Here is a 12,487-nt window from a genome sequence, read left to right on the forward strand (position 1 = left end):
TGTCATTATATTATCTGTTCCCTCCAACTCCTTCTTCCTGATTTTCACTTTCAAACCCAAACACAGCTGAATCAACAACCTTGCATTTAAAATAAATCTAGGTGTTTATTTAGGTTTTAACTACTAATGACACCTTTCAGATTGTAATAAGTAGTAGATACAATCGATTTATTAATGAGGAAGGGGGATTTGGTGCCAGTTATTTGACAATGTCTAATTATTGAAATGTCTACCTTAGATTATTTGTCAAAGGGACTCAATTGTAAGTGATGGTGACCATTAGAAAATGTAAAGAGGCTCCAAATCAGGAGCTTAAAAAGATATTTCTTGTAGTCTAAAGAGATGGAAAGTAGAGAGTTGTTGTCTGGGCCTAGGGATGAGAATGGGGAATAACTGTAGGTGGGCACAAGAGATTTTAAGGGGGGCAATGAAAATGTTCTAAAATTGGATTGTGTTCATGATTGCACAACTGTGTAAGTTTACTAAAAGTTATTGACTCATATACTTAAAACAGGTGAAATTTATGGTATGTCAACTATATATTAACTAGAGGTCCGGTGCATGAATAAATTATAAATTTGTATTAAAATAACAAAACCATCAATTGATCATTAGTTACTAATTATACTAGGTAAACTGATATATTAGCCATTTGAGCTCTTGCAGCTCTCTAGCCTTGATCCTAGTTCTGTTATGGGACTCTTCTACCCACCAGTTCAGCAAACGACCCACTGTGTACACTGGGCAGGAGTCACTGGACTTTTCAATAATGAAACTTTTCCAGTTCTGTGCAAGAATTTCTGGGCAGCCAGTTTTAGATTTTTAGTTCCCTTTTATGTTAAGTATGTTCCCCAGGAAACAGACTCAGGGATGGAGATTTACATGCAGCAGGGTTGGGGAGGGGGCTCTGATTTAAAGGGAAAGAAATAAGCTGGGTTGAGCAGAGAGAGTGATGAAGTGTGATGTAATTGCAATTGCACCTGAGGCCTTAGCCGACCCCACAGGGAACTCTAGAACCAGAATGGCCCTACAGAATTGACACAAATCTAGGCAAAGGGGCTGGACCACTGTACCTTCACATTAAGCAATCACTGGATGTAGGCAATCCCAGTGAGGAAGCATGACCTTGAGCAAAAAGCTTTGCCCAAAAGCAATTCCAAGAAAGGGGCTCAGTTGAGAGCCATCCGGAGCTAACATACTGGAAGAGCAGGTGCCTATGTCCTGAATGGGAGATCTTGGTGGTTCACTACGGGATCCACTATGGTGTTTGATAATTAAATCCTAAGCTATTTGAGAATTAAAATAGACAGAGCTCAGTTGGTTTCTTGAAACATTTCTGCAAGCTTCCATCCATTTTATTTTTTAAAATAAAGCCTCTTTCAGAAATTGTGGAAACAAATGGCTTCCTAAGAAACCAACATTTTTTTTTTAAACAAGGATGCCTTTACAGTGCAGAAACACACCTGCAGTGGAACAAGTTGGGTTTATTACTCATTTGCAGTGAAGGACACACACCATGGGGTATCCCAGTAAGAAAATACTTGAAAGAGCTTATTACATAGGTTTGAGTTTTCCTTGGGTGGTTTGGGGGAAGGCCTTAAGTTCACTCTAGATTTGATATTGTCAGAAAGGGGGAAACTTTATGATTGGGAATCTCAATTAGAAAATCGTAGTCACTTATCCAAGAGAGGAGAGCTCATGGTACTTTGAGTGTGGCCCGGTGACCTTATTAGTGTTTGTACTCAGACAAAATTATGAAGTGGTCATGCTTTGTCTGAGGTTGGTATCCTGTGACATTGTCCATGGCCAGAAAGAGAAGAACACGGTCCAGCTGTGAGTGCCGGTTCTCTCCATTTACTGCAAGACGTGGCCTTCTTGGAATATGATTGTGTTGAATAATACCGTATTACTCTGGCATTCAGTCAACCTGTTAAGCTTTATTTAATGAAAGTTCAAGGACCATATAATGGTCAGGGTCATAAATACATGAAAAAATTTCCATCAATCCAACATTTTCTGTTCAACAATCTGTTGTTTGAAAAATTACTATGTCCCAGTCATTCCTCCAGATATTGAGGATACCGAGATGAATATGATGGAACTCCCTATATTTAAGAAGCTCAGATCATGGGGAGTCAGAATGGAGTCAGATATAAACAGTATCCAAAACACAATGTGCAGTTAAAGGCTCAGTCGTGCAAGACTGCCCCCCAATGCCCTGCTTCAGATGCCAGTCACAAGTCCAGGTTATCACCTGTGCCTCTGAACTACCCCTCCTTGGGTTTGATTAATTTCCTAAAACAGCTCACAGAACCCAGAGAAACATTTTACTTACTAGATTACTGGTTTATTATAAAGAGATATAACTCAGAAACAGTTAGATGAAAGAGATGCATTAGACAAGGTATGGGGAGAGGGCTCAAAGGAAAGAAATGGGGACAGGCTTAGGAAGGCAGGAATATGCTCCTTGACCCCTAATGGAGTTTCACAAGAGAAAAACCGGAGGCTAGGAAAATTTAAAGTACTCTGAACTGAGGTTACAGGGAGCACCATAGTTGTCAAAGATGGGTGGGGGTATAATAGGAGGAGTAATCAATATTCCACAACCCTTTAAGGAAAAGTCAGGCATATTCCTGTTGGGCAAATAAGTAGACACTGGGCTGACAAGGACCCCTGCATATTAAGAACTAGACAAACAGGTCTAAAACTTTAACAGGCTGACCACTCACCTGGGTAGCTTGCTAAAATGCAAATCCTGGGCATTGCCATCAGAAATTCTGAATCACGAAGTTTGGCTGTGATATGTCATCTGGGAATATGAAGAGGCTGAGTTTGAGAAGGCCTATTACTGCCTCTTCAATGAGAGCACTTAAAATGCTCAATGCACGAGTTACATCTGCAGTGCACAATGTGAGCTGTCAGCTGGTAGCTGCCCTTTTAATTTTATAATGGAAGATAGTCAAACTATTCCTTGCAGCTATCTACTTTATCCAACAAACATGCCCATCTCTCCTTTCTTGATTGATGGGGCCCTGATTTTGTTCCGATGGCAACATGTTCAGGGATAGTAGACCCTTGCTCAAGCACTAGGAGGTGCACTATGATTCAAAAGCATGACAACGCTTATTTCCCCTTGGCTGATGATTAGCTTAGGGAAGGACTTTTAATCTAGTTTTGGCCAATGAGAACCTTCTGGAAAGTATTTTGTTCCTTAATGAGAGGGAAAGTGACTGAGTGAGCTGTACCTTCTTGCCTTGCAGGTAGTTATTTGAAGAGAAGATGGTTGGAGCTCAGGGTACCATCCTGGGACCACCAGGAAAAGGCATTACATCCTTACAGTGAGCAAACAAAAAAGAAGGCTCTTGAGTCTCTGATGACATTGGTAACTCCCAGCACCAATCCCAAACCAGCTTATTGTGGGCCTCCTGCTGGGAGGTATGTAAGCACCTGAAATGCTCAGGCTTCTGTTAGTGCGGGCTTTCTCTGGCACTTGCAGCTGGGAGCACCTGGAAAGCCCCCTGGGTCTGGTCTCTGTTTGTTCCACTGCACCGCGTGTGCTACCACACCCAGGAGAGGCAGTCAGGGTCGATTAGCAATCCTGTCATCTAAAGCAGCTTTCCCATCAGTGTCAAGTTCTTCTTGTTTTTGTATCCTTGGTAGAATCCACAGCCCTCAATCGCATATCAAGAATCCTTGCTTGAGGCTTTTGAGGTTTTGATCTGTTTTGTTTTTTTTGATTGTGTTTGCCATTGAAAACAAATAAGACACACTTGTTGAAAACTTCCAATTAGTACAAAAAGGAATAAACTTGGGCATAAATGTAGCTCTCATTTCCTTCTAGATCTTTTTCCCGGTTGTTCAGTGTAACCTGGCTCCACAGATAATAAAAACAAACATGCTTAGATCTGACCCTATGCCAGGCTCTATTCCCCCTGTTCCAGCTGCCAAACAGATGTTAATTAATGTGAGCCTCACAATGTTCCATTATTTGAGACAGGAACCATGAAGGGAGAGAGAGAGGCCTGGGTGTGGGTCAGTGGCAGAGACAATATGAACTTAGAGAGCCCAACTCCAGAGACTGCCCTGCTTGCCTGTGGTGCATAGTAAATATTTGTTCAATCAAAAAAAATGTATTTCATTGTTCAAAATTTAAAATTTTTTAAATCAAATGTGACAGTGTTCTTCTTTAGAGGTTCTGGCCTGGATGTCACGCTAAGTGATGCCATTTAAATTCTGAAGCAGATTAATTACTCAGGTTATTTACTTTAACTTCCAGATTTCCAAAACATGCCATTTCTTCATAGCAGCATGGTCATGACTTCCTAATCCTTTCTCAATGACGTAGCCAAGCATTATTGTACACATCAGAAAATAAATTCTTCAAATTATTCATTAATCGGTATTAGCAGAAGAATTTTACACACAAAACACTGCTTTGACATTTCTAATGAAGTAATGAAGTCTATCTAAAATGAACAGGGCTGTGGTCAGAAGCAATGCTTCATTGCATTTACTTTCACTTCCTTATTCTGCCTGAGCCAGACCTCTGTGGCACATCACCTGGGCTCACGCTATGAGAATGCCTTGCTACTGGTAATTAACCGAAAAGCGGGGTAGCACCTAACATCTCTCTGAAAGACTGTTGATAGGTGAACAATGGGTATAAAAGACCCAGCATCTTGCTGAGAATTGTTGATCATGTTTGCAATTATAGCTCATTTTCAAAGGACCTTCAAACAAAAGGATCAATCATTCACTCATTGTGTCTTGTTCACTAGCTGGCTGGCCAGCATGCTACCCTCAATGCCTTAACCAACAATGATACCTCTTCCCCTCTCTTTTCAGGATTCCTGTCATTCTCCCTGTAGATTTGAAACAATTATGATTATCATTCTAATGTATAGCAGCTTTTCACAGAAAATGTACCCACCGAAGTTTTCATAAAGGTACCAGCAAGACACCATATTGATGAAGTACCCCAAGAATTAACTAATATCCCAATGGTGTATTAGTTTCTTATGTCTGCCTTAACAAAGTGCCACAAATTGGGTGGCTTAAGACAATGGAGCCCTATCCAGTTTAGCTCAGTGGAGAGAGCATTGGCCTACAGACTGAAGGGTCCTGGGTTTGATTCTGGTCAAAGGCACGTTCCTCAGTTACAGGCTCTTTCCAGGCCCGAGCCCTGGTCAGGGCTCTTGCAGGAGGCAACCAATCGGTGTGTTTCTCTTACATCGATTGTTCCTTCTGTCTTTCCCTCTCTAAAAATCAATGGAAAAATATCCTTGGGTGAGGATGAAAAGAAAACAAAAAGTCAACCGAAATTGATTATCACAGTTCTAGGAACTAGAAGTCTGATGTCAGAGGGCATGGTGGCAGGGCCATGGTCTGTCAAAACCTAGGGAGGAACCCTCCCTGTCTCCTCCGAGCTCCTGGTGGTGGCCGTCAGTCCTTGACACCCTTGTCTTGCCGCTGTATCACTCCAGTCTCTGCCTCTGTCATCACCTGGGTTTCTCTCTGTGTGTCTGTGTTCAAATTTCTCTCTTCTTAAGAGTATGGCAGTCAGATTGGATGAGGGCCCATGCTAATGACCATGACTTGATTATATCGACAAAGACCCTATTTCCAAATGAGGTCACATTCCCAGGAACTGGGAGTTAGGGCTTTAACATCTGTTTTTGAGGGACACGATTCAATCCATAACAGATAGAATACCTGCAAACACACTTTAGAGATAGAATGTTTTCAAGGCCGGGATCTGGAAGAGTCTGTCGAGTTTCCGTAGCTCTATTAACACTGTCCATATAAACAATGGCATATGCACAGAAGAGAAGTGGTTAATAATGGAAACCTAGAAATAACTGCAGCTAGAGAGCTGAAGAAAGGTCGGTGAATGTCCCATGGTTCATGCCAGATTGTCTTATTGCGAATGTCCCCTACACAGAACCATATGACATACCCCCCTTGCTTGATTCTATGCTCACCTAACAATCTTTCAACTTGCTTTGGCCTTAACAGGAATTCCTCTCATAGGGAAAGAGCAGAGGACAAGCCCGGAGCTGTGTTATTATTAGTTAACACATTTGAGTTGGGGTTTATGCATCTGTATTTTATGAGTCAGGTTAGAGGGGCTCCCTCCTGAGAGGCTGGTCAGCTGTAAGAGCACAGAACCGATCAGATAATTAGCAGTTTAAACACTGAGAGTGCGTATTCTAGAAATGATTCTACTTGCATTGAGAGTAACCTAATGTGTTGAGGATTTAATTACTCTATGAACTAAAAGCAAGGTCCTTATGAAAGAAACAAACAATCTTGAGGACACGGCTTTGCAATCCTGAATGAGCACTCTATGAAAATAGTCCAATGTTCTGACCTCACACCCCTCTACGGCTACCTGATTAGTTGCTGCGGAAGAGGGACAATGAACATATGAGAAACATGGATGGTTCTGGTGTCCTTGCGTCATGACAAAGTTAGCCCAGCTTCCCTGCTCTGACCCTGAGACTTCTGCCTCCAGTTTCCCTCGCTACTCTCAGATGTTTCCTTCGTTTTCACTCTTCACTGTGTGCTGGTGTGTTGCACGCTGACAACTGTATGCTCTTCCCTCTTCCGACATCCAAGGCCCTGGACAGCCTGCCCAGCCTGGCCTCTCACCTCTCTTCAGCACATGCTGCTCTCTCCCCCATTAGTGCTGACTGGGCGGCCCCTATCTGCTGGGCTTGTGTGCTGGGGCCCTCACCTGACACCTAGTGTGCTAGGAAGCTGCTATTCCTCCTGTGGGAAGAGAGCATACCTTCTCTCACATCTCAGTGCTGAGCGCACCCTGGAAGTAGAAAAGTGCCCAGGACATGCTTGTTTGTGGGGGTTGGGTTCAGAAAAGGGATCCTGACAGCATGTAGATATCACAGGTAGAAGATTGGTTAGGTCTCTACGAGGAAATACAAAACTTGACATTACCGATGGAAATTAACTATGGCTCAGAGTCCTGTTTGGTAACTAGCCACAAGACTTAAATATATACTCATGAATGTCAGTTAATTTATTCATATCCTTTCCCTGCCCCATATCAAAAAATACATCTCCTGAACATTAATGGATAAACCCTGTCAGTATCTTATTTTGTAATCTTGCTCAGAACGGACCCCACAGTTCTATAGATCATCACACTCATACACTCTACCTTTCACATAGAATTCCTCAAATTTAGCAAAATGAAATGTATTCCATTTAATAAGAAACTCTTACCTCTCATATCTGCCGTGGAGTTTGTATCGAATCGATCTGATTATCGTTCAAGTTCAGAAACATTTTAGTTGTTAAATCTCTTGGTCCACTGGGTTGGGTGTTAACCACATACACTGTATGCGGATGTTACTAGTTCAGCTGTCAGGCCCCATCTTATTTCCAAGTTCTTGGGTGAGGCACCCGCTGTGTCATTTTTAGTGGCACACTTTGAACCTGGCCCTGAAGGGGGAGGAGTGGGCACTGCTGTTTCAAGTCCCCTCACCTGAGAACAGGTGTTTGTTTGTTTGTTTACCAGCCTTCCCTGCTGCCAGAGAGCTGGCCGCCCTGCCCTGGCACAGTTGGTCTTGTCAGACTAGATGGTTCCAGCTCCTTTGGAAGCAGGGTTATCTCCCTCTGTTCAAGTTCCTGGCCCTCAGCCCAGAGCCTGGCCAGTGGGGGAAGCTCAAAGGGTGATGGGGAAATTGGACAGTGTTCCTTTAAGGCAGGTATGGGGAGGGGAGCCTGGGTACCTATGTGGACACAGCTCTGAGATGCAGGAGCTGCACTCCAGGCCCAATTAGCAGGGAGATAGGAGGGTTTTTGTTTAGCTTAGCAACCGCCTGCGCGTCCTGGAGGCCCATGGGGTAACTCCGCCACCAGAGGCCCCATCCGCACCCTCAGCCCCGGGGGCGCTGGCAGCCGCGCACCTGGGCGCTGGGGGTCTCAGGGCACCGGGCCAGAGAGGGACAGAGGGTGCCGCTGCCCCCGCAGCCTCAGCCCCGCGAGCCATCTGGGCGTCGGAAAGGGGGTCTCCAGGGCTTCGGGGCTGAGCGCCCAGAGACGCTCCTCTATGTGGGGAGCGCACTAGAGACCCCGGGGGACCCCCACAGACTAGAACCCCAGGATCCCCGCCCCGCCCGGGCCGCCGCCTCCTGATCCTTGCGAGCAGGGGTGGATGGAGCCTGCAGCCCGGCTCCCCGTGGTCTTGAGGCTCCAGCAGCAGCGAGGACAGCATTTCCAAGTCTGAGCCATGAAGGTCGCCGTGTTGGACCTCGGGTCTCTCTTTTCCAAAATCTTCAAGACCTCGACTGCGTCCCCGGCGTCCCCGGCGGTGCCCTCCCCGGCTGTGAACTCCAGCAAATCGGAAGGCGCTGCCAGCGCGGGGCCGGCGGGCACAGCGCTGAGCACGGCCCCCACCCTGCGCCTCCTCCCCGCCTTGGCGCCCGACTCCCCCTGCACCCCGCGGGGGGCGCCCGCCGCGCCCCACCCTCCCCTCACCGCCTCCCACCCCAGGGTCTCGGTCGCCAGCCGCGCGGCAGAAGCAGTAGGGACCCCCTTGTCCCTGCCCAGTAGCCCCAGAGCAAGCAAAGTCCAGTCCCCGCCCCAGGACCTGCCCCGGGACCTGCCCCGGGACCTGCCCCAGTCCCCGCCCCAGGACCTGCCCCGGGACCTGCCCCAGGACCTGCCCCAGTCCCCGCCCCAGGACCTGCCCCGGGACCTGCCCCAGGACCTGCCCCAGGACCTGCCCCGGGACCTGCCCCGGGACCTGCCCCAGGACCTGCCCCAGGACCTGCCCCAGGACCTGCCCCGGGACCTGCCCCAGGACCTGCCCCAGGACCTGCCCCGGGCCCCGTCTGGCGGTGGCCACAGAGCCCAGAGCTCCCCGGAGCACCTGGGGGCGGGAGCGCGGTCGACCCCCGTCCCCGGCGGGGTCTGGGCGGCGCTGCCATCCGTCCAGGGCGCAGCGGGTGGCAACAGTTCAGCCTGGAGCCCACGGAACCCCCGCCTGCGTGGCCCCGGAGACCCAGAGCCCAGCGCTTGGATGCCCCCCGGGCCGGGCCCCAGGACCCTCTTCTCCACCCTGCCGGGCATCGGCGAGGAGTGGGCCTCGGACAGCGACTCGGAGGAGGCCGGACACGCGTGAGTGGCAGCAGGGTCCGGGCCGTCCCTCCATGAGACCCCTCCCCTCTGTCTGCAGCAGCCGCTGCTGGGCCCGCCTAGAACCCTGTGCTGTTGGCCAGGACTTCCACCAACTCCCCTGGCAGCCTCCCTGCCCGTTTCCCGGGTCCTAATTCCGTGCCTTTCTGTTCTTTTTAAACCCGCTGGTCAGGCTTTTGCTCAGCTCTCCCCAGACAGCCCTCTGCTGCTCACCAGAGGGCGGATGGAGATGAAGGGGGCTTGGAGGGGGAGGGGAGGAGTTGGTGTCACTTCTGACTCAGCCTTGGGGGTTGTCTGACAGCCTGGTTTTCTCCAGACTCTGAGAGGAGCTCAGGTCCCTGCCTCTAATGCAGAACATGGCAGGCGTGCAGGGCAGCTACCATTTGAAGAAATGATGCCTCCCTACTTTTCAAGGATCAGCCCCAATTCTTATCCCAAGTGGGATGGGTTTTCCCCATGCAACATCCGGTTAATTTGCATATGTATAACATCATCTGGCACCCAGGGCACTTGCAATGCCCAGGACACCTCTGATGTCTACCTTAGAGCTCCTGGGGCTTTGCAAAGTGCCCTCAGGTTCCCGGGAAAAGCTGACAACCCTTTAGCTGGGAACTGGAGGACATTTCCCTCAACACACACACACACACACACACACACACACACACACACACACACACATTCATTCATCACCATGAGCAGGAATGAAAACACTCGTCTTATAAAGTGTGCATTTTAGAATTCAGGTTAAATTTTTTTTTTTAATGAAGTTAAGTGGGTGCAAAAGTATTCAGCTCTCTGAATCCTACAAGAGAATAGTGAAATGGTTAAAGGCAGACCACCAGGGCCCATTCCTGAATGGAGATTTCTGCCTTGTGATCTGGTGAAGGAAGAAGAGTCAGATCAGCTAGCAAAGAACCCTCCCCCACCCCAACCCCACCATCTCAGACTCTTGCCACACACATCCACACCCACCTCCACCAAAAATAAATTACCTGGAGAACTTTTGCATTAAGACTGATTCTAATCCATTCACAATTTAAATAATTACATTTTTACAAAACTGCATGACATTCACCTCAGTTCTAAAACGAGCAGTTAAATTGAGTTTTTTCTTTTCATTTACAATATCGCAGTATGAAATACATGAATCAATTGAGGACAATGGGGGCACAGTGGTTTTTATTTGTAAAATGGGCCATGGAGAGAAACATCTTTTTTTTTTTTTTTTTTTTTTTTTTTTACCATTTCCCTGTGCCCCCTTCCAGTCCCCCGGCAATCAGTATATATTACACCTCTGTCTGCTTTGGAAGGTAGGCATATGGGTCGTTGAAAATCTAAATTTTAAAAACATAGTTTAGTTATCAGGCATAAAAGATACTTTCTTTCCCAGGAGTCTTTGCCTTCTGTTTGCATTATTTACTATCTTCTTTATTTATTCCATTCATTACCACTCATTGTCATACCCTTCCAGCCCTCAGGTTTGCACAGTCCAGGATGAGGGAAGAGAGATAAGCCATGGCCTCCCCCTCTGTCCATCGCGCCAGCCAGACTGTGCCCCTGGAGAAGTTGCTTTATTGCTCTGTCCTGCAATCCTTCTGTTGCTAAAAGGAAGCTATAAACCATCCTCAATATCCCAATGTTATTAAAATATGCCAATTTGTGCATCTGAAGAAGCCTGCAGAAAGCATATCATTTTACCCAAACCCCCGAATAAGATTCAATAATCAGGAAGGAGTGTCAGCCTTCATTCAGTCTTAACAGGCGGAAAGACTAGCTTTGCAGACGCTCTCCGTTCATAATAACAGCACGTGGAGAGATGGCTGGGGTCAGGACACATGATCTCTAGCTCAGCATAGTAGACAACTTGCCATTTTAAATTCTACATACCAGTGCAATTCATTCTTGTCTGCAGTTTCACCAAGGCAATAGCATACCCACTTTCTGCCATTAGATGTTGATCATGAATTATTAGTCCTTGAACCCCTAAGAAAGATGTATTCTCTTTAATTTGCAATTGATTTAAAATGCCACCATAGACACGTAAATCTTTAAGTGATTAATAAATAAATATTATTTAAGTAAGTAATAGAGAAAAAATTTCCTTTACCAAATAGCTCTTAAACAGTTGAATTATTTTGCTATTTAACTGGCTATTATAAGCTATACATAATTATTTTTTGCCAGTGATGGGCTTTTATGTAGAAAGAAGTGATTTCATGCTAAGATGTTTCAGTTACATATATCTTGTACCTAGAGGGTTCTGGGTAGCAGTTATCTTATATTAAACATGAAAAAGTGAATGAATTCTCTTTTTATCCTTCAACACACACACACACACACACACACACACACACACACACACACACACAAACACACACACCACAAAGTGTTCTGGGTTTTAGTCTCAATCCTGCCACTGATTAGCTGTGACCCTGAAGAATTCACCCCATTTCCCCAGATGTAAAAGGTAAAGAAGAATACTGTCCTCAAATGTATCTTTGAGCTATCATGTGAGTATAATCTGTATATTCATAAAACAACCAAACAAAAGCCCCAAACCATGTTTGTAAACAACTCAGAGGATCCTGAAATGCAAAGAGGATAGTGGCCAACTAAAGGTCCCTGGGATACCATTCTCTCCCAACAGAGCTTTTCACATTTGGCCAATCCTGAAAGTGACCTAAGTAGGGAACCCAATCTGAGGATGCATGAGAAACTCGTCCTCTGTATCTGGGAACACACACACACACACACACACACACACACACACACACACAGTGAGCCTGAGTGGGGGCCGGGCGAGGGGGGAGAGAGAGAGAGAGAGAGAATTTTCTTTGAGTTTAGTTCGGGACCCAGTGCCCAGGACCATACACAGAGATGATAAGCTCTTATGGGAAATAACAAAACTCCCCTGGGGATGCGTGTGCGTTTAAACGGGACAGTGGGACAGGACACACACAGCCATGTTTCTGCGTCTATTCTGATGCTGGCGGGCCACGAGTGGCTCTTCCTTTTGGCTTTTTTTTTTTTTTTTTTTTTTTTTTTACTAAAGATGGAAAATTAAGTTAGCAAGTAGAATAGTTTACATTTTTAAAATGTGCTGAAATATTAGAGGTAGAGTTCATACATGTGTGAGCGTGGTGAACAAGTGAAAACAAGTGACTCTGAAACAAGGAGCAGCTGTTAATGCCACTGTGCCCGATGATGGAGCCCCCACACAGGTGTCTCTGGGTGGGTGCGGAGATGTACAGAGTTACCTGCCGTGGCCACTCACCATGAGCAGACTCCGTTCCCCCAGCAAAGCTGACCTTGATTTTGGTTGTGCATT

The 12,487-nt window shown here is 46.4% G+C and overlaps 1 protein-coding gene across 1 annotated transcript in view; it reads left to right on the forward strand.

Annotated features, from left to right (window-relative positions):
• Positions 1-8,251: 8,251 nt before the first annotated feature.
• Positions 8,252-12,487, forward strand: part of LOC307104095 (protein FAM149A-like) — a gene marked incomplete at its 5' end in the record, with an annotated part of 124,947 nt that continues 120,711 nt past the window's right edge. The window contains 2 exons of the mRNA XM_079778729.1: positions 8,252-8,596; positions 8,825-9,141. Coding sequence (XP_079634855.1) covers positions 8,252-8,596; positions 8,825-9,141 — 662 coding nt within the window. The remainder of the gene's footprint in view (positions 8,597-8,824; positions 9,142-12,487) is intronic.

This window comes from Cnephaeus nilssonii (genome assembly GCF_951640355.1).
Source record: "Cnephaeus nilssonii genome assembly, chromosome: 8".
In the NCBI taxonomy this organism is placed as follows: Eukaryota; Metazoa; Chordata; class Mammalia; order Chiroptera; family Vespertilionidae; genus Cnephaeus; species Cnephaeus nilssonii.